This window comes from Bos grunniens, chromosome X (genome assembly GCF_055505025.1).
Source record: "Bos grunniens cultivar Pamir isolate PY7600 chromosome X, Bosgru_T2T1.0, whole genome shotgun sequence".
Classification (NCBI taxonomy): domain Eukaryota; kingdom Metazoa; phylum Chordata; class Mammalia; order Artiodactyla; family Bovidae; genus Bos; species Bos grunniens.
In genome coordinates, this window is record NC_141194.1 from 131,674,195 (window position 1) to 131,696,853 (window position 22,659).

A 22,659-nucleotide genomic window follows, 5' to 3' on the forward strand; every position below is an offset into this window, starting at 1 on the left:
AAAATTAGAAGAGTTGGATAATGTTTCATGAAAGTATATTGGTCCTTTCTTTTTATTTTCCTTATATGATAGAGGTGTCTCATTTCAGTCATTTAGGCAAGGTTTGTCTCAGGGTATAATAATAATAATCCCATACAATTTTATAGTCCTTTACAGTTTACAAAAGCATTCTCGTAACTATTATTTCATTAACTCTTCATAGCAATCCTTTGTGCAGAATGGGTACAACTATGTACAATTGATAAAATAAGGGAACTTATGCTGCAAGAAGTTAAATGACTTGCCCAGGGTAACACAGCTAGAACGTTGTAGAACTGGAACCTGAACTCAGGTTTCCTGATACTCAACCTCAGTACTCCTCCAGTTGTGTCATGTTTTCTTCCTGAGACTGTCTCCTTTTTCTTCCTACTCATGATTCTTTTTGCAATAAGTCTAAAAAAAAGGTGCTTCAGTTTAGCAGATGAGTAAACTAAAGCACTTATAAAGTGCCTTCTTCAAGATCACCTGTGGAGAGATTCCTGCACCTAGCTCCTAGCTTCTCACCTGGAATATAACTGAACTATTTTTAGGTATAGATATTGTTTTTCGGTGTTAAATATATGCACAAAAGTTGTGTAATCCATTGATTATAGGTATGAAAGCTGCACCTGGGGAATGGGACTAAGGATGGTTGGCTTAAAATAATTAGCTTCTTGCCTTTTTGTTAAGAGATGTCATGTTCAGTATAATTTAATTTCTTTATACTTCCTTTGCTTCCAGACTTTTAAATACAATTCTTTAGGGAAAATTAGCAAATATTCATTCTGAATGTTGATTTCTCAGGCACAGGGGTGGCTGGAGGAAAAAGAAAGCAGAGGGGTGACTTTCCATGCTCTATAAGAGTGGGCAGGCATTATTTTGTTTGGGGCTGTGAGCTAAGATTCCTTCTAAGGCATGCAAATCGTAAAGTTCTGATTTGTCAACTGCATGCTGTTTCTTTAGGCACTGATGTATGAAATCCCGAACGAATTCTCCGATGAACATACTGCTAATTGCTTCTCCACCTGCTCTCCAACCTCCGCCACCCCACCCCCTCCACTCCCAATTCAGCCTATAAGTGTCCGTCATTGGAGATGGATGGTGACACATGCAGTAATAGCAATTCATAAAAGCCAGTTCCAGCCCTTGTCTTCAAGGCTCCTGGATTTTCCACTGCCTGCTTTTGTGTAAGTGAAGTAGATGGAAGTGCTACTGGCATCGGAATCCACCTCCCTATGCTCCGTTGCTAGAGCTCAGTTGCTCGGCTGAAGCTGAGCTAAACAGAAGCATCGGATCTGAGCTGAATTGTAGCTGGTTTTTTTTTTTTTTCCTCAATGGGGAGGTGGGTTAGGGGTAGTGTGTAGTGGGGGTTTGGGGTGCTTTGGCTTTTCTTTTTGTGAAGAGAAGAGGTTAAGGCGAGAATAACTCACGGTAGCATATACAACGTGAAACAGTTCCCTGAAGAGTGTCACGATGTTCCTAGTCCAATATTCAGGTATAGTATGTTTTATTTCATCTGAAAATTTTCTTTTGTTTCAAAGTGCATTCCTTTCTTATTTTGCCTCCAGTTCAACTGTACTGAAGGACAAATAAGGTTCTAATGAGCTAAACAAAATAGCTGCATAAAATATGCCTGCCCCTAGCTATAATGTTTGTAGCAGATTGCTATGTAAGATCTGGGTTCTCTGTTAAATTGGTAGTCCCGATCCCTTAATTGTGCATGCTTCTCTGCTGTATTCTTGTATTGAATTTCTCAAGTCTTATGTCTGCAACTGGTAGTCTGTGATCTAGCCTAGAGTGTTTGCACAGAAGACAGTGCTTTGGAAGCAAAAAGCAATTTTTAAAACACTTAGTATGTTGTGTTTCTCTTGAGTTTATTAACTCCTCTATTTGTTAATTGGTTGTCTAGATTTGAGATATAGTTAAGAGTAAGTAAATTTCAAATAGGAAGCATTCCAGAACACATTTGTTTGGTAAATTTATTTTTATTTTATTAACTCAGATTGATAAACATTATATATTATTGTTGTTTGTTCTCCTGGTAGAAAAAAAGTGCTGGAAAGAGCAAGGCTAAACATGCCAGCTCCAAACCATCTGTACTGTAAAATATCATTGGACCAGAACTGTTCTTTAAGTATTCTCTTAAGCTTTCAGAAACATATTGGTCCATAATAACGAAGAACTTAGAGACTGATCAGGTATTGGTGAATGTTGTTTGAAAGGCTTCTTATATAGCACTTAATCAGAAAGGATCCTCCCAAATAAAAAAGCCTTGAAAAAGTTTCACTTTCTTGCCGAGCAGAACAGAAGCTTATTTTCTACAGCCACATGTTTTGATAAGTTTGAATATCATTTATTGTCAAGGGCTTACACCTCCATTCTTGCTTTATTGTCCTTAAAATATTGTGCTCCTGTGCTTAAGAGCTAAAAGATCATGTTCTGTTTTGATACGTGGTTTGACAGTTGATTTCGCTCCTCATTAATTGGACAGCATGCAGATGATGTGGAGAAGTGAGTGAGTGACAATATTTCAAGGTTACGCTGAAGAGCATACAGTGAACCTTAGTGCCTGGACCAACAGCTGCTGAATTGAATTGTCTGCAATTAAAGCAACAGCAGGTTTGTGTAGTCTCCCTGCAGCCCGTTTATTTGAATTTATAGCTTCAGTTTCTTCTTTGAGTAGCGGTTGGTTTGTTTCACTAAGTGTTGGAGAGTTGTGCTTGTTGGATGTTTTCTCCACACTCTAATGCATGCTTGACTCCAGAAGAGCCGTCTCTGTACCTTTTTAATGTGTGAAGTTGTTGAGGTTTTTCTCTTTGGATGAAAACCAGAGACTATCTCGTTTTCTCCACTGCAAAACTAAATAGATATATTTTCATGGAAAATACTGCTTTATTCAATAAATAGAGATTTCTCATGGACCTGTGTTACTGGTTTAAATTTCAGGCAGTGAAAAATGCTGGAAAATGTTATGTTACTGGAATTTCTATATCTGGAAAGAACTTCTCTATGCTAATAAAAATGTTTATGTTAAAAAAATAGTGACATTATCTCTTTGCCATCTCTGAATTCCAGGGTGACCTAATGAATAATATCAAAGCTAACTAGGTGGCTTTTATGACTGAATTGTAATTGTATACTAATAGTGAATACTTGCTTCATTTCATCATGGTTTTTTTACTCTATTAAAAAAACAACTTATAATTACTATATAGTTGGTGGTTATTGATTCATAGGGGATATAATGTAAAACATTTACACAATTATTTTACATATACTTGATTGATCTTTTCTTATAACCACCATGTGTGAAGTCAAGTGGCATAATGATCTCCATTTTAGAGGTAAGAAAACTGAGACTCAGAGGATAAGGAACTGGCCTGACGTCTCACATCTAACAAGTGGCAGAGCCCAGACTCAGTGGTTAATTGATGTGATTCAAGAACCTGTGCTTTTTCTCACCCTTATACTAGGCTGCCTCTCAGTTGATGGATCCAGGGTAAATTTGACTTAAGCTACTAGTCAAGAAGACTAAATTCAGTCATTTACTTAAAAAAATGTTATCTGATAGAACTCTTGAGATTTTGTCCGAGCTATTTTTAGCCCAACATTTATTTTAATATGTAAGTGCTTTCCAGATTAATTTTATAGATTATGTGGAAAAACATTAGTGTTTTGATTAATTTATACATCAATATGAATGAAGGTAGAACCCTGTAAAGTTTTTTTTAAATTTTATTTTATTTTTAAACTTTACAAATTGTATTAGTTTTGCCAAATATCAAAATGAATCCGCCACAGGTATACATGTGTTCCCCATCCTGAACCCTCCTCCCTCCTCCCTCCCCATACCATCCCTCTGGGTCATCCCAGTGCACCAGCCCCAAGCATCCAGTATCATGCATCGAACCTGGACTGGCAACTCGTTTCATACATGATATTATACATGTTTCAATGCCATTCTCCCAAATCTTCCCACCCTCTCCCTCTGCAACAGAGTCCATAAGACTGTTCAATACATCAGTGTCTCTTTTGCTGTCTCATATAAAGGGTTATTGTTAGCATCTTTCTAAATTCCATATATATGCGTTAGTATACTGAATTGGTGTTTTTCTTTCTGGGTTACTTCACTCTGTATAATAGGTTCCAGTTTCATCCACCTCATTAGAACTGATTCAAATGTATTCTTTTTAATGGCTGAGTAATACTCCATTGTGTATATGTACCACAGCTTTCTTATCCATTCATCTGCTGATGGACATCTAGGTTGCTTCCATGTCCTGACTATTATAAACAGTGCTGCAATGAACATTGGGGTACACGTGTCTCTTTCCCTTCTGGTTTCCTCGGTGTGTATGCCCAGAGGTGGGATTGCTGGATCATAAGGCAGTTCTATTTCCAGTTTTTTAAGGAATCTCCACACTGTTCTCCATAGTGGCTGTACTAGTTTGCATTCCCACCAACAGTGTAAGAGGGTTCCCTTTTCTCCACACCCTCTCCAGCATTTATTGCTTGTAGACTTTTGGATCGCAGCCATTCTGACTGGTGTGAAATGGTACCTCATAGTGGTTTTGATTTGCATTTCTCTGATAATGAGTGATGTTGAGCATCTTTTCATGTGTTTGTTAGCCATCTGTATGTCTTCTTTGGAGAAATGTCTATTTAGTTCTTTGGCCCATTTTTTGATTGGGTCATTTATTTTTCTGAAGTTGAGCTGTAGGAGTTGCTTGTATATTTTTGAGATTAGTTGTTTGTCAGTTGCTTCATTTGCTATTATTTTCTCCCATTCTGAAGGCTGCCTTTTCACCTTGCTAATAGTTTCCTTTAATGTGCAGAAGCTTTTAAGTTTAATTAGGTCCCATTTGTTTATTTTTGCTTTTATTTCCAATATTCTAGGAGGTGGGTCACAGAAGATCCTGCTGTGATTTATGTCAGAGAGTGTTTTGCCTATGTTCTCCTCTAGGAGTTTTATAGTTTCTGGTCTTACATTTAGATCTTTAATCCATTTTGAGTTTATTTTTGTGTATGGTATTAGAAAGTGTTCTAGTTTCATTCTTTTACAAGTGGTTGACCAGATTTCCCCGCACCACTTGTTAAAGAAATTGTCTTTAATCCATTGTATATTCTTGCCTCCTTTGTCAAAGATAAGGTGTCCATATGTGCGTGGATTTATCTCTGGGCTTTCTATTTTGTTCCATTGATCTATATTTCTGTCTTTGTGCCAGTACCATACTGTCTTGATGACTGTGGCTTTGTAGTAGAGCCTGAAGTCAGGTAGGTTGATTCCTCCAGTTCCATTCTTTTTTCTCATGATCGCTTTGGCTATTCGAGGTTTTTTGTATTTCCATACAAATTGTGAAATTATTTGTTCTAGCTCTGTGAAGAATACTGTTGGTAGCTTGATAGGGATTGCATTGAATCTATAAATTGCTTTGGGTAGTATACTCATTTTCACTATATTGATTCTTCCAATCCATGAACATGGTATATTTCTCCATCTATTAGTGTCCTCTTTGATTTCTTTCACCAGTGTCTTATAGTTTTCTATGTATAGGTCTTTAGTTTCTTTAGGTAGATATATTCCTAAGTATTTTATTCTTTCCGTTGCAATGGTGAATGGAATTGTTTCCTTAATTTCTCTTTCTGTTTTCTCATTATTAGTGTATAGGAATGCAAGGGATTTCTGTGTGTTGATTTTGTATCCTGCAACTTTACTATAGTCATTGATTAGTTCTATTAATTTTCTGGTGGAGTCTTTAGGGTTTTCTATGTAGAGGATCATGTCATCTGCAAATAATGAGAGTTTTACTTCTTCTTTTCCAATTTGGATTCCTTTTATTTCTTTTTCTGCTCTGATTGCTGTGGCCAAAACTTCCAAAACTATGTTGAATAGTAATGGTGAAAGTGGGCACCCTTGTCTTGTTCCTGACTTTAGAGGGAATGCTTTCAATTTTTCACCATTGAGGATAATGTTTGCTGTGGGTTTGTCATATATAGCTTTTATTATGGTGAGGTATGTTCCTTCTATTCCTGCTTTCTGGAGAGTTTTTATCATAAATGGATGTTGAATTTTGTCAAAGGCTTTTTCTGCATCTATTGAGATAATCATATGGTTTTTATTTTTCAATTTGTTAATTTGGTGTATTACATTGATTGATTTGCGGATATTGAAGAATCCTTGCATCCTTGGGATAAAGCCCACTTGGTCATAGTGTATGATCTTTTTAATGTGTTGTTGGATTCTGATTGCTAGAATTTTGTTAAGGATTTTTGCATCTATGTTCATCAGTGATATTGGCCTGTAGTTTTCTTTTTTTGTGGGATCTTTGTCAGGTTTTGGTATTAGGGTGATGGTGGCCTCATAGAATGAGTTTGGAAGTTTACCTTCCTCTGCAATTTTCTGGAAGAGTTTGAGCAGGATAGGTGTTAGCTCTTCTCTAAATTTTTGGTAGAATTCAGCTGTGAAGCCGTCTGGACCTGGGCTTTTGTTTGCTGGAAGATTTTTTATTACAGTTTCAATTTCCGTGCTTGTGATGGGTCTGTTAAGATTTTCTATTTCTTCCTGGTCCAGTTTTGGAAAGTTGTACTTTTCTAAGAATTTGTCCATTTCTTCCACGTTGTCCATTTTATTGGTATATAATTGTTGATAATAGTCTCTTATGATCCTTTGTATTTCTGTGTTGTCTGTTGTGATCTCTCCATTTTCATTTCTAATTTTATTGATTTGATTTTCCTCCCTTTGTTTCTTGATGAGTCTGGCTAATGGTTTGTCAGTTTTATTTATCCTTTCAAAGACCCAGCTTTTGGCATTGTTGATTTTTGCTATGGTCTCTTTTGTCTCTTTTGCATTTATTTCTGCTCTAATTTTTAAGATTTCTTTCCTTCTACTAACCCTGGGGTTCTTCATTTCTTTCTTTTCTAGTTGCTTTAGGTGTAGAGTTAGGTTATTTGTTTGACTTTTTTCTTGTTTCTTGAGGTATGCCTGTATTGCTATGAACTTTCCCCTTAGGACTGCTTTTACAGTGTCCCACAGGTTTTGGGTTGTTGTGTTTTCATCTTCATTCGTTTCTATGCAAATTTTGACTTCTTTTTTGATTTCTTCTGTGATTTGTTGGTTATTCAGCAGCATGTTGTTCAGGCTCCATATGTTGGAATTTTTAATAGTTTTTCTCCTGTAACTGAGATCTAATCTTACTGCATTGTGGTCAGAAAAGATGCTTGGAATGATTTCTATTTTTTTGAATTTACCGAGGCTAGATTTATGGCCCAGGATGTGATCTATCCTGGAGAAGGTTCCATGTGTGCTTGAGAGAAAGGTGAAATTCATTGTTTTGGGATGAAATGTCCTATAGATATCAATTAGGTCTAACTGGTCTATTGTATCGTTTAAAGTTTGTGTTTCCTTGTTAATTTTCTGTTAGTTGATCTATCCATAGGTGTGAGTGGGGTATTAAAGTCTCCCACTATTATTGTGTTATTGTTAATTTCTCCTTTCATACTTGTTAGCATTTGTCTTACTTACTGTGGTGCTCCCATGATGGGTGCATATATATTTATAATTGTTATATCTTCTTCTTGGATTGATCCTTTGATCATTATGTAGTGACCATCTTTGTCTCTTTTCACAGCCTTTGTTTTAAAGTCTATTTTATCTGATATGACTATTGCTACTCCTGCTTTCTTTTGGTCCCTATTTGCATGGAAAATCTTTTTCCAGCCCTTCACTTTCAGTCTGTATGTGTCCCCTGTTTTTAGGTGGGTCTCTTGTAGACAACCTATGTAGGGGTCTTGTTTTTTTATCCATTCAGCCAGTCTTTGCTTTTGGTTGGGGCATTCTACCCATTTACATTTAAGGTAATTATGATCCCGTTGCCAGAACCTTGTAAAGTTATTGAGAAGTAAAATGTTGTCCAATTGAAAAGGTTAGTGTGGGATATTTTCCTTCTAAACAAGCTCATTTGTTTTTAATATTTCTGCTCTACAAACATATACAATTGTTTTGGTAAAAGTATGTGTAGACTTTAAAATATACTGGCCGAGTATGAAGGGCTTATGTTTTAAAATTTGAGTATTTTATCCAGGTCAATAGAAAGGATATACAGCTGGCTCAGTTTCACACTTTTCTTTCTATTTTTATCATCTATCCATCCATCTATGTATGGATGTAAAATAGATGAATTTTCTCATCTTTTAAAATTCCCAAATGGTTTCTCAATTTTAAATTCATTCATTTAAAGGGGAAAAAAACACAGGTTCTATCCCACTGAAAGGAATACTGTTTAAAACTGTGTTATCACTTCAGCAGAAAAACCCAGATACTTGGGTAGTCATACTAGTGCTCTGGTAAAACATTCTTTAAAACCTCTTCAGGAAACATTCTTGAAGCACTCATTCTTTGACCTGAATTTGTTAGAGACTGTGCCATGTACTGGGGAAATGGCTGGATGCTCACATCATAGATAACTCTTCTTCAGCATTTGACAATGAATATTTGAGAATGTTGTCAAGAAAATGAGTCAGAAAAAAAAGAAAAGAAAATGAGTCAGAGATAGGGCACAGATTGTTATGACCTGTTTATGAGACTTTCAGAAAGATGGTAATAGAAATATTGTCTCAGCTACCATGTAATTAGAATTTATCCTTATCTAAGATATCTTTCTACTTTAACATATCTTAAAGCTATATAATTTCCTTCTAGCAAAAAGGAAGGGAGGATAATATAAAGCTCCTTTATCATTACTTAAATGGAATCTGACTCTTAAAGAAAATACAGGAGGGAACTTCAGGGAATGGGTGAAAGTTAGAGGGAAAACTAGGCATGTGACTGGAAGCACCATGTTAAACTTGGTTTCAGGTGGTGAATTTCCTGTGCAGTCAGAAGCTCTGACTAGCACCCCTCAATCCATTCCACTTTCTGGAAATGTGTACTTTAAACATAAACGAAAAAGACCTTATTAGGATTTTTAAAGAAACTGATATTTTTTTTCATTGGTGAAAGAAAGCCTTTCATCTGCAAAATAATCATTTCCCCCCCTGCTGTTTGAGGCCAAGAAAAATTAGAGCGGGAATAGGTTTCTAGGTTCTGGCTGTTTAGGCTGGTTATCTGGTGGATCTTTCCCTTCAGTATACCTTTGAGTGTGCTTTAGGGACGTGTAAGGCAGGTCTTATGAATGGGCGTATAAGGTTAGTCTACACCAGCCAGTATTATGCTGGTGTTGACTTGCACTAGCTTACTTAAGGGGAAGCACTAAGAATATTTACAAGTTGAAAAACTTACTCATATCTGTCTTTTTCCAACAAGGACTTAAGATACTCATTTTAAGCAATATTAAGGTCTGCTGCCTAAGCAGGATAGTGTACTGCAGATGTCCCCTGGACTGCTAAACTATACTGATCACCACCCCTTAGATATAACACTGATGCCTTCAAGGGTTATTGAACATTGAATACAGCACAAGTAAGTGTGTGTCTTTCACTGATACACACACAGGATAATTCTAGCTAACATTTATTGAGTGCTTACTATGTGCCAGGCCATGTTATAAGTACCTTATATGTATGAACTCATCAACCTTCACAGCATTCCTATGAAGTAGGTGATATTATTTCCATTTTAAGGGTAGAAAAAATGGGACACAGAATTTAAGTAACTTGCCTACAGATTGCACAATTACTTACTAAGCAGCAGAATCAAGATTCAGTTACAGGAAGTCTGACTCCAGAGCTTATACCCTTAATTACAATGCAATATGTTGTATATCTTAAAGGACGCTTCATTAAAGAAGCTCACTTGTGTGCCACCCATAGAAGGTACCCCATTGTCCAAACCTTCAGAATTCTTAGACGGTGTAGAACTGTCTGCTCACCAGACTGCAAGAATTATACTTTCTTTCTGACCCTAATTGCTGTTACTTTCTACTGCCAAAATCATGATGGATCATTGTATTCCCAACAGCATCTACACACTGCCTCTACTCATGCTCCTTCTTCAGAATTTCAGCTTTAAGAAGTCTCTTTCATATTCTGTTACTTCTCTCTTGATTCCCAGATTTTTTCAAGAACAAACAGTCAACCAGAGTACAGTTTTTCTATGGAGCCAAATGACCAAATCATAGCACATCTTCCCAGCATCCACTCTCTCCCCACTCCATTTTATGCTGAGCTGTTAGTGTTCTTCCTAAATGCAGATCTTATCATATCACTACTCTCCTCAAATACATTCTGAAGGATTTTTTTTTTTTTTTCCCAGACAGGCATTCAGTGCCATCCATGGTCTTGTCCCCATTACCCAGAATGCGTCTATACCCCATCTCCCACTACACTGCTGCTGCTGCTGCTAAGTCACTTCAGTCGTGTCCGACTCTGTGTGACCCCATAGATGGCAGCCCACCAGGCTCCCCCGTCCCTGGGATTCTCCAGGCAAGAACACTGGAGTGGGTTGCCATTTCCTTCTCCAATGCATGAAAGTGAAAAGTGAAAGTGAAGTCACTCAGTCGTGTCCGACCCTCAGCGACCCCATGGACTGCAGCCCACCAGGCTCCTCCGTCCATGGGATTTTCCAGGCAAGAGTACTGGAGTGGGGTGCCATTGCTTTCTCCATCCCACGACACAGCCTTCTCTAAATCCTACTCACTAGCCACTCTAGATCACTTGTAGGTCACCAGGTATGCTCCAGATTTTCAAGCTCCTGTGCTTTTTTTCATGTTGTTCTCTACTTCTCTTCATGTTTAACTGCCATTGTTCTACCTTGCCTGTAACTCCAGAGCTACTCAACATTTAAGGTTCAGCTGAAATGACACCTGCTACTATATTTATTTTTGGTCTCTCTTCCTCCCCTAACTGAATTCCTTTAAGTTAAAAACCTTATTTTACTAATCTCTTAGCATATAGTCTAGTACCTTGTACATACTTAGCATTTACATACAGTATTTAGATCTTCAGAAATTACACCACCAAGCTTTCCCCAGGGCCTGAGAGTTCCAGAAACTGAATGGCTATATAGTTTCTGTCGTGCATAGATATTCTGGAATATTCTGTTCAAAAAATTTGTTTCTAGTGTGTGTCTTCTTGATTTTTCTCTCTGTATTTATCCTTGCTTGGATCTACTACACTTTGAAATCTCCTTCTTTTGCCTTTGTGGAACAGTTTGCACTTTTGTAGAGAGACAAGAGCTTGCCTGTGTACGCATATTAATACCTTCCCATCCAAGTAAATGAAGCAGAGTGTGTAAACCAATCACTGGAATTTTTGATGCATAATCACAATGTTTCTCAAAATGTGGTTTGAGGACTGCCCATGTCAGCATTGCCTAGGACACGTGTCTAATATGCAAATTCCTAGATGCTCGTTCCAGACCTATTGAATCACTCTATGAATTATCTGCATTTAGCAAACTCCACAGATGATGCTTCTGTACAACTGAATTTTGAAGACCATTGTCCAAAGTCAAAAGTAAAATGTTCCATCCTAATCAATATTCTCTGTAGATACAAGCATTAATTAGTTGTGGGAAAGCTATCATTGAAAATGGTTTGAATTATTTGGTCTAAACTCAAAGTCTTGACCTTGTTGTGTCTAGCCCAGTGCTGTCCAATAGAGCTTTCTGTGATGGTGAAATAACCTCTGTCTTTACCGTCCAACACATGTGTCTATTGAGCACTGAAGTGTGGCTACTGAAACTAAGGAGCTGAATTTTTAAATTTTACATAACTGTAATTAAACTGAAATTTTAAATACTTACATGTGGCTATTGGATGCAGTGTTGGAAGTGCAACTTGAGAACGCTTGGCTATCTAGATGGAATAATCCTCTTAAGGGTCTCAAAGGCTACAGTGATCACTGTATAGATCAGAAATCAAGTAGGAACATTGTTTCCTTTGACACATGGGACATCACATTTCTTTTTTTATGAATTGCTTACATATTTTTAATGTCCTAAAGTGGATTATCCTCAGAAGTGATTTAACAAATTATGATCTCAATTAAACTTAAATGAGATCTACATTCTATTCTACACCTCTATCAGTGCTATTTTTCTATTCATATTGGCTTACTATTGAGAGTTAACTGTTAAGCCTTGATGTCTAGGGATAAAAAAGTAGAGTTAATCAGAAGAAAGAGCTCCTGACTCCAGTGTTTAGGTCATAGACACTCTTTATACATTTTAGCTCTCCTAGACCCTTTAAATATCCTCTTTTGGGTTGATCACCCCTTAGCCACTCATTACCCATTACTTTTCAGCTTCCATTTCTTTCTCTGACAAATCTTCTTTGAACCAGTAATGTACTCCTTTCAGGATGATTTCATTAGTTAAACAGCACTGATACTTTGGAAGAAGTGAATCAGAAATGGATTGCAGCCTCTACATAAAGAGACAGAAATCTAGGCACTCTGTTTTGTTATTGGGTGAAGTTCATCATGTGTATTAGTTATACTTGGTGGCTTTCTAAAAAGAACCCTGTGTCAAAATCTATAGTACTGAGAAAAAAAAAAAAAACACATAGGTAAAATAATGTACTTGACTATCACTATCTGTGGAAACTATATGATAAATAATTAGGCCTGCTTGACCTGCCCTCTGTTGCCTAGATCCCAGTTCTTTGTACTCTTTTCAGTTGCTAAAATTTTAGCACATCCTGAAATTCCCTTTTCTCCTTTCACATTTTTCACTTTCTTTAGCTGTGCATTCTGTTTGCAATGGACAGGAGACCCCCCCCCTTTTTTTGTACCATTCAAACTCATTCTCAGCATCTATTGTTGTATCCAGCCTCGCTGAACTGCCTAGAGCAGTTCAAAACGGGTGTTTTAAAGTGCCACTCAGGGCCACCCTGGAGCACTCTGCAAATAGGTTCCTTTGTTTTGAGGACTAAAGAGATAGTGCCACAGCTACTGTTTGGAGAGAAATGCATAAAGACAAACCCCATTTGAAACTAAAGGAAAATTTTAACCCCTTGCCTCTCACTTCCCCAAAACTACATCTCCAATTTTCAGTGACATTTTTACATTGGTCTAGGAAGCTAGACATTTCAATTTTCAATGACAAAGTTCACTCTAATCAGAATGCTTCATAATTTAAACCAGAGTAGAGAAGAAGGAAAATACATTTTAAAGGTATGTTATAGGACTCTGCTAGTATCTTTTAATAAGTTATTTCATTTAATCTTCATTAGCCCTCTCGGTAAATGTTGGTTGTCCTCCTTACCCAAGGCTATTGTACTCAGTTGTGTCTGACTCTTGCGACTCCATGGACTGTATCTCAGCAGCCTTCTCTGTCCATGGGATTTCCCAGGCAAGAATCCTGGAGTGGGTTTCCATTTCCTCCTCTGGGGGATCTTCCCGATCCTGGGATCAAACTCATGTCTCCTGCATCAGCAGGCAGATTCCTTACCACTGAGCCACCAGGGAAGCCCCACCCAAGGCTATATATATCACTAACTTTTCTACAGCTGTGTGTCCAGACTGTGAAGTCTGTTGCTTTTTACTTAGATATATACTTAGGAATATGGTTGTCTTTTCCATCTCTCTTTGTGTATGTGTATGTGTGAGCGAAGAGAGAAAGAGAGAGAAGGACAGAGCAAGAGAGACAGAGAGACATATACACAGAAACACATATACACACAGAGAAGGTTTTAGTATAGAAGATTTTAGTAGGAGAAGGTAAAGAAAACGCTCCCTGTGTTAACTGTCTACCAAACAGAAATTGGGATGTACCCAGTTAAAGCTCTGATGAAGAGGTTGTAAAGAAAACCATTTTTAGATTCTTTATAGACTTTACTCATTTCCATTCCCATCCCCTATTCTAGACTAAATATGGTTGGCATTTTCCTAAACACTGCTTTTTGGTTTGGAGGTGGGGTAGGAACTACAAGTAACTACAGCTCTAGTATGCTTTCCTGAGTCAGGGAAACTTGCCCAGCTTCTTCCATGGAAGTTGTACAATCTGTGTTTACCTAAAGTTTTTGAGGAGTGTAAATATTATAAAATAATTGTAACAATCTATATTTAATAAAAATTCAGACTATTCTGGGAAAATTTTTCGGCAGCATATTACATTTTTGTCCTGGTTATAAATAACACACACATAGATCGTCATTAAAAGTAAGTTTGATTCATGCTCTTTAAAGTCTACAGGTGATAGGAGATAGTAAACTAAATTAAGAGTGTGCAATTGATATGGCATTTAAAAAGCCAATATGGTTTTGAGTAACTGACATAGATATGGGCAAATAACTTCTTAGAGCAAAGTAGTGAGAATCCCTTTTTAATTGGTAATAAGACTGTGCCCAAGTTTCCATTCTCTGGAATTGAGATGCTTGAAATGGAAAAGAGCAATTGAAATGCTTAAGGGATCTAGGGAGAGTGGTTTATGTGGGTGGGATACAAAGTAAATACAATAAAGACAGCTTGAGTAGTTGGTGAATATTGGTGCTCATGGCTATTTTGAGTGGTGTGAGCAATAAAGAGCTCAATCTGGCAGAAAAGGGATAAGCCCAGGCAGAAATATGACCATTGGAGAAATGAACCTGGGATTCTAGTAATATCTTTCCCCTCCCAAATAGTGTTCCTGAGTGCCCTACCCATGGGCCTCATGAGGCTTTTAATGAGAAAGGAAAGAAATGGTCTGGGGAGAAGTGTTCTGGAGGAATTAAAGTGACAAGACCATGATTATTTTGTCAAATATTTACAGCTATTTAAAATGAAAAGAACCCCCACTTTACAAGAAACTTTCCAGAACATTTCCTTTGCTGGCCTGACGTCAAGCTCAGATGAAGTACAAGCTGTAAAGAAGAACCTCACTCTAACATGGAATATGATCCAAGGCAATACCCTTTTTGGAACTTCTCCATCGGGATTTCTGACTGGAAGTAACAGAAGGGCTATGTTAGAACATTAGAACACAGTTCTAAGACGTGAACCCTGAGGTTGGGATTTATCGTAAGGCTCTGGTGTACTAGCTGGGCACTAAGTACAAATTCATTACAGATGTTTTCCATTTGAGATTTTTGATATAGAGTTTTTGTGTATGCCTAGGATGTCAGTGAGCCAAGATAATTCACTGCTTAGCTAGCACCTACTCTGTGCGTTACTGATACTTGACCAATCCAGTGCAAGAAGTACTTAACTTGAACCTGTTCAGCTGTTTCTGATCCTACGTTACTATTGGTAAGCTGCGCCTTCTGGGATATTAAACTGCCCCTTGCTGTTGTGAAACAGATGATGCATAAGCAGATTTTCTGTTTGTATCTGAACTTCTCTTTTTTAATATCAAATCATTCCCAGTAGCTCTAAAATGTGGTTTTAAATCTAGATCATAATGGACCACCTGACAAATGATTCCACTTTATGATCCCAAGTTAAAGGTATTGACAGAGAGAAAAGCATTGCAGAATGGAGTGCCAGTGTCTTATGGCACTTGTGGACTTAGGCCAAAATATTTGAAAACTTCAGCCAAAGGGTTCATTCTGAAGCCTTGCAAGCAACTTCTAAAAATCAGCAGACTGCACATTCCATATCTGGTGGAAAAAACAGAGGAGGCTGGGAAAAGAGAAAAGACAGAGTCCCAGATAATTTGTATTAATTATTATTAGTATTAAGTACAATGGAGGATCCAGTTCTTACTGATATTTATAGAGTGCTACCCTTAAAGCTGTAGACTACAAAAAGAATAATCTAATAAACAGGCCTATTGCTAAATGATTCTAACTATAAGAAATAGCCTAACTCACAATATCAAGTTTTATGATTTCATAGGAAATCACTATTGGGATTTATGAGTCTAGTGGGAATATTTAGTACTTATTTATTCCTGGCTAATGAGGAAGTGATTAACCATGAGAAGAAACATTTACAGATGAATATTCAAAATGTATGCATTTTAATAGAACCTTGGGCTTATAAGAAACCTTAAAGGCCATCCAGTCACATCTCCCCTCTCCAGTACATACATATGCAGTCTGTTGTGTGAACCATCTACTCCATTCTCAAGTGATCATCCAGCTTATGCTTGGATATTTCCTAAAATTTGGCACAGTATGAGGCAGCATACTGATCTTTGAATAGCTTCAGTTATTGAATATTTGCATAAATAATACCAAATCTCTCCTTGCAGCCTCCACCCATTGCTCCTACTGTTAGGCCTCGTGTACAAACTACAACATGAATTGAGCCCTCTGGAGTTGTATTCCATGGTGGCCCTGATTCTTCTTACCCTTTGAAGCATGCAGCAAACCACCTTACCCTGCTTCCATATGGTAACCATTCAAAAGTTGGAAAATAATCATGTGTTTCCCAAGTGACTAATTTTTTGTTAACAGCTTTATTGGGGTATAATTTACATAGCATGTAATTCACCTGTTTTTATTTAATGATCTTTAGTATATTCAAAGTTATACAACCATCATTAAAATCCAATTTTATAAAATTTAATTTTATAACATTTTTATTATCCCCCAAATAAATAAAGTCTGAGGGTTAACCACTATCTCCCTTTCCCGTCATTCCCCTCAGTGCGAGACAACCACTAATCTACTGTGTCACTATGAATTTGCCTATTCTGGATATTATATATGAATGGAATCATGAAACGTGTGTCCTTTTACATTTGGTTTCTTTCACTTAGCATAATATTTTCAAAGTTCATCCATTTTATAGCATGTATCATGACTTCCTTTTTATAACAACATACTATTCCATTATATTGCTATAACACATTTTGTTTTTTCATGAGTTGATGGACATTTACATCACTTCAACTCTTTAGCTTTTGTGAATAACGCTGTTATAACCATTCATGTATTTTTTGTGTGTGTGGACATATGTGTTCATTTCTTTAAGTATGTACCCAGAAGTCGTATGGTAACTCTCCATCTGACTTTTTGAAAAGCTCTCAAAATCACTTTCCAAAGTAGCCACACTATTTTTTAAATCCCACCAACAATGAATAAGGATTCCAGTTTCTCTACAATCTTGTCAGTGTTTTTTATTGTCTGCTAATAATAAGCAACTATTCTAATAGGTGAGAAGTGGTATCTTGTGGCTTTGCAAATATTTTCTACCACTCTGTAGACTCTTTTCACTTTCATGATGATAGCATTTCCAATTCCAATGAAGCAAATTTATCCATTTTTTTTCTTTTATAACTTCTGTTTTGCTGTCACATATAAGAAACCATTGCCTAACTCAAGGTCAAAAAGATTTATTCCTGTTTCCTTCTAAGAGTTTTACATTTTCAGCCCTTGCATATAGGTCTGTGATCCATTTTTAGTTAATTGTTGTGTGTGATGTGAGGTCAGGGATCACCTTATTCTTTTGCATGTGGATATCCAGTTGCCCCAGTGCCGTTTGTTGAAAAGACTATTCTTTTTCCACTGCATGATCTTAGCACACTTGTGAAAAATCGATGGGTGGTAAGCATAAGGGTTTAGTTTTGGACAATCAGTTCTGTTCCATTGTTCTATATGCCTGTACATACGCCAGACTGTCTTGATTACTGTAGCTTTGTAGTAGTTTTTGAAATTAGGAAATGAGAGTCTTCCAACTTTGTTCTTTTTTTTTTTTTTTTAAGATTGTTTTGGTTATTCTGCATCTCTTACATTTTTATATGAATTTTAAAATTTGTGTGTCAATTTCCTTAAAAAAAAAAAAAAGCCAACTTGGGCTTTGAAAAGGACTGCATTGAATCCATAGTGTGAATGATTTTCTAAAGGCACAAACCTCACTTAAAATGAGACCCCATAAGGAGTGGCTCTATACACAAAGTGAGACCGCTACAGAAATAAAGCTTATACCTTTTATTGATACAACTAACTTTTGGTTTCTCAAGCAGCCAGAATCCACATGGTGTAAATATGTAATACAAGACAACCAAATGAATGCCCTGTTCAGTGACAAACATATCTCTTACTTTTGACTGAGGTTAGTCCCATCTAAGGCTGAGCACTGAAGAATTGATGCTTTCGATTTTTGGTGCTGGAGCAGACTCTTGAGAGTCCCTTGGACTATAAGGATATCAAAACAGTCAATCCTAAAGGAAATTAACCCTGAGTATTCATTGGAAGGATTGATGCTAAAGCTGAAGCTCCAATACTTTGGCCACCTGCTGTGAAGAACCAACTCATTTGAAAAGATCCTGATGCTGGGAAAGATTAAGTGCAGGAGGAGAAGTCGGTGACAGAGGATGAGATGGTTGGTTAGCATCACTGACTCAGTGGACATGAGCTTGAGCAAACTCCGAGAAATAGTTACAAATGGGAGCCTGGTGTGCTGCACTCCATGAGGTCGCAAAGAGTCAGCCTTGACTTAACAACTGAACAACAACAACCGCAAGTCCTATCTAAGTGAAGAAACCAGGAAATAGAGTTGAAGGAGAGAATTACCTAACTCAGAGATGATTTCATTTCATTCAGCCCCATCCTGGAGTGCACACGTGTATGTGTGTGTGTGTGTGTACTTGTGTGTACGTCTGTCAGTGTCCATGTGGTGGTGAGTGGCTGTGTATGTGAACTCTGTGCATGTTTCTGTTTTAATCTTTGTGCACAAGTATGTACGTATCGGTATGTACTTGTGGTTTTTCTGTTTTGCTTTTATTTTTGAACCCTAGCAGCAATACCTTTTGATAATGGAATAGAGTGTTTTAAATAAGGTTTTGGCATTTCATCCTTTTAGCTGAGCTTATTCAGATTTCAGAGTTACACTTGAATTTGGTGGTCCCATCTGAAAAGGGTGTTTATAATCTGTCTTTTATTTCTCTGCTTTCCTTCCTCTACTTTATTCTGTAGCTTGAAACTAGTTTCTCCATTTGCTTCTTGGTTGTTAAGCTACAGCTCCATATGATTTTCATAGTTTGACCTACCTCCCTGCACTGCTGTGATCACCTGGGCTGCCAGTCTTGCAATGCTGGTTTATTGGCCTTTGTCCTTTATTCCCACCTTTTACTATGAAGAGGTCAGTTGTTATACAGAGCCTTTCTTTTTCTTGTCTTTTTTTTTTTTTTTTGCATAGCCTTTCTACTTCCCTCACACCTCATATCTCAGGTGGTGCCAAAAATGTTTCCCAGTTACAGATGTAACAGAGTGTTTGCCATTCTAGGGCATGGCAAATACTTTTCAGAGTATGGAGAATAGAACCTAGTTCTTAAGAATGAAGAGGATGCAATCAGGATTTTAAAGCTTACAGCTAGAAAGCTAGTGTTGTGTATTTCCTCTAGCTTTAAGGAAAAAAAAACACCGTACTCTCTTCTGTCCTTCTTTCTTTTGCATTCTTTCCTTTCTTCATTGTTCTCATTAGCATTGAGATCTGACATGCAGAGGTAGATTGAGAATGAAGGTAGTTGGTAAGTAGTAAGTCTAGGCTGATGGTGAAATCAAGTAGAGAGGGAATATACTTCCTTGGGGGAATAGCAGAATATCAGAGGTTGGGGAGACATAGCTTGAAAAAGATTTCTTGGAGATACTGATATGAACTTCAGTAAGTATTATACCACCCTGGTAAAGAATCACTGAGATAAATAAAAATGACTGCTGTATCATTCATAAATGTTTTATTTTTATCAAACCCAAATGACTTTCTGTATCTTTATCAATGTTTTTGCCTTACACAATAAAACAGAAAAAAAATGCTGAAGAAAATAGAAACTTACAACAACCAACTTCACAGATGCTTTCCAATATTTGCAGTATGCTATATCCAGGGGCCCAATGAGGCAAAGAAGTTCTTATAAATAATGGAAAAGGCAGATAATACTGTAGTTACCCTGTATATCTTAAGTTCTAGCAGATTATGTGGAGCAAGGAAGCATCACTGTCTGAAATGGACAAAAAGAAGAAAAATGCTCCGGATTGCGGGGGTGGGGGGCTCTCCCGGCTTCAAAATGCTTTTTCTACATAATTGTACTAATTAGAGAGTGTGTATTGGTTGATTATCTCCTCTTTTAAGACACAAATGTCTCAGGGAAAGATTAAACCTCAATCATATTTTAACATCAATTACTTTAATCAGATACTCTGATCAATTCCTAGCTGAGGTTTCTATTCCCCAGTGGCTTAGAAAGGAAAGTGTAAGGGAGGTATGTGCATCTCTTTATTGCCTCCTTTACCTGTTTGATGGTATTATGGGGAGGGACTTTCAAAACACTTCTATGATGAAGAACTCAAGTGTTGGAACAGGATGAAGGGACATGATTAGATTAATTTGATTCTTAGTTTGTCCTCCTTCTTCACCTTTCTAAATCTTTTCCAACTTAACAAACTGAAATTCTACACATCATGGAAAGCCTCCCCATCTCCTGCCAGCTTACACTGATTTTTCTCCTTCTCCGAATTGCAACAGTATTTACTATCTCTACCACCCAATCCAATGTTCAATTAGGTATATATGTCTCCTCCTATTCTTTAGTGAGTTTATATATGGCAAATGTGTTCTTTTTATATAAGACCAGTATTCTTGCCTGGAGAATCCCAGGGACGGAGGAGCCTGGTGGGCTGCCGTCTATGGGGTCACACAGAGTCGGACATGACTGAAGCGACTTAGCAGCAGCAGCAGCAGTGATGTAAATTTATTGTAAATGACTGTTGGAAGGAAGTGACTGTAAGCTCTTGAAGGCAAGAATTGTGCCTTTCTTATTCCTTCCTTTATTATTTTCCATGGCAAATAGGATAGTATATTTGGATCTAGGGAAAAATCAACTTTAAATTCTGTTTTATGTTATATTGTTATCTACCATAACACATACATTTGGAGGTGGATGCTATGATAGATATGCTTCCAGAAATGGCTTCAGTTACTCTGCCTAAGCTGGCAGCATTCTTTCCCTGCTTTGTACTAGCCTTAGCTCATGGCACTGGCCATTCCTGATGACTAAGGCCTTGGATAATGGCTCTTTCTCATAATGAATAGTGGGAGCACTCGGAAATGCCATTAGGTAGCTTCGTGAAATAGGATAGGAGCATTGAAGAAAAGAAAGTACAGTAGCTCTGTCTATAATTTTCCAGATTATCAATGTGTTAACTAACCTTATTGTGGTGATCACAATATGTGTATGTATGTGTGTGTGTGTATATGTGTGTATATATATATATATATATATATATATATATAATCACATTATACACCTTAAACTTACAAAATATTTTATGTCAATTATATCTCAATAATTTGGGGAAAACATCTAGACCTGATAATATTAATAGTTGTTTCTGTGTTAAAGTTCTCTCTGGAGAACATAGAGGGGATAAGTTTGTTTAGCAAAACCATCCCTTTTCTTTGGCATAGATTCAAGAGGGCAAACAAAGAATACCCTTCTAGAAAGATAGAGCAGCTTTTAATTCTCCTTAGCAGTTGCCTGAACAGTAAAATACAGTAGCCATTGGCAGAGCGTGTGTTAAAGGGATTTATATATTTAATCATTTCCCCTCTGCACTTCCTCACCCTTGTACTTCTTCCCTGTAACATCAGGTAGAATGCAGTGCTGACGATTGCTTCTCTTTCCCCCAGTTGAAGTTTAAAATTATGAACGCTGTATAATGAAATGGTGATTTTTATTCTGTCCTGGTGGTAAAAAGGGATTTGCTGATGTGTAAAATGAGACAAAGATAAATAACAAACAGATGTTCTCACAAAATGTTCATTAAATCCCTGCCTAGTAGAAGATGCTAGATTACATGTGTTCAAACTCTAAATGTGTTAGAGAATAAGGAGCTTTTATACCTTAATGCTCAATTTAGGAAAGACTATATAGCTTTCTCTGTAAAAAATCATAGTAATCAGTGACTTATAGTTCCTTCTTCATTTTGGAGTGGCTTGTCATGACTGTTTTTAAACTTTTCTTATTGATTTTGACAGTTCCAATTATCTAAGCAGACATCACCTTATTGAGGGATTATGGAGTGGGTTTAAGCCTCCTGGATTATAAGGCCCCAGATATGGGTTATCCAGCCTGTTGAAGGATTGTGCTTGGATCATCTCTAAAGGACTATCTGCCACGAGGAAGTGCTAGTGATTGTGAGGGAGTAAGGTTAGGAAGGGGGCATAGGAACAGAACCATCCTCACTTTGTTCTTCTCACTCTTCCATAAAACCTAGAAACTATAGTTCTTGACCTAGTGTACTGCTAACCACAGTGACTCCCTGCTACTGGTATGCTGCTGTGCTGCCATGTTAAGTGCTAGGCAGGTGTTAATTTTTGGTGAGTTTAATATGTAGTTTATGTTCCCAAGATGGGAAGGAATATCAGCTTTACCTGGGGAAGGAGATAGCTGCAGAAGATAGCTGAAAGCAATAATATTTGATCTGAATCTTGAAAGGTGGTAAACTTGGTAGAAAAGAAAACAAAAGCATTTTGGTTAGAAAGAATAGCATATACAAAGACACAGAATCCTAAAACAATATAAGCAACTTTGAATGGATTCCTTCTGATTCAATTTGGCTTTGTGCTTCAGCTTGCTCATCTGTAAAATGGGCTTAATAATGATAACCTATTTTATATAGTTGTGAGGACTAATGAGTTAATATGTGTAATGTGGAGGAGTTCCTGGCATGTAATAAGTAATTTAAAAGTCTTAGCTCTTATCATGACATTAATAGCTGAAGTTTGGCATTTGGGTAGGAAATTGGAGAAAAGTGAAAGTAAAGTACTAAGTGAGAGGGA

The 22,659-nt window shown here is 37.2% G+C and overlaps 1 protein-coding gene across 19 annotated transcripts in view; it reads left to right on the forward strand.

Annotated features, from left to right (window-relative positions):
- Window positions 1–22,659, forward strand: part of ENOX2 (ecto-NOX disulfide-thiol exchanger 2) — a 289,817-nt gene that overhangs the window by 17,005 nt on the left and 250,153 nt on the right. The window contains exons 1-2 of one of the 19 annotated variants that reach the window (XM_086389290.1): window positions 1,273–1,513; window positions 2,510–2,637. The exons of 16 other annotated variants lie outside the window; for them this stretch is intronic. Coding sequence is in view for 1 of the 3 variants with exons in the window: in XM_086389284.1 (XP_086245410.1) it covers window positions 1,492–1,513 (22 nt within the window). In the remaining 2 variants the exon portion in view is untranslated. Of the gene's footprint in view, window positions 1–1,166; window positions 1,514–2,402; window positions 2,638–22,659 lie in introns of those variants that run through there. 2 more of the 19 variants (XM_086389284.1, XM_086389295.1) reach the window with 2 other exon arrangements.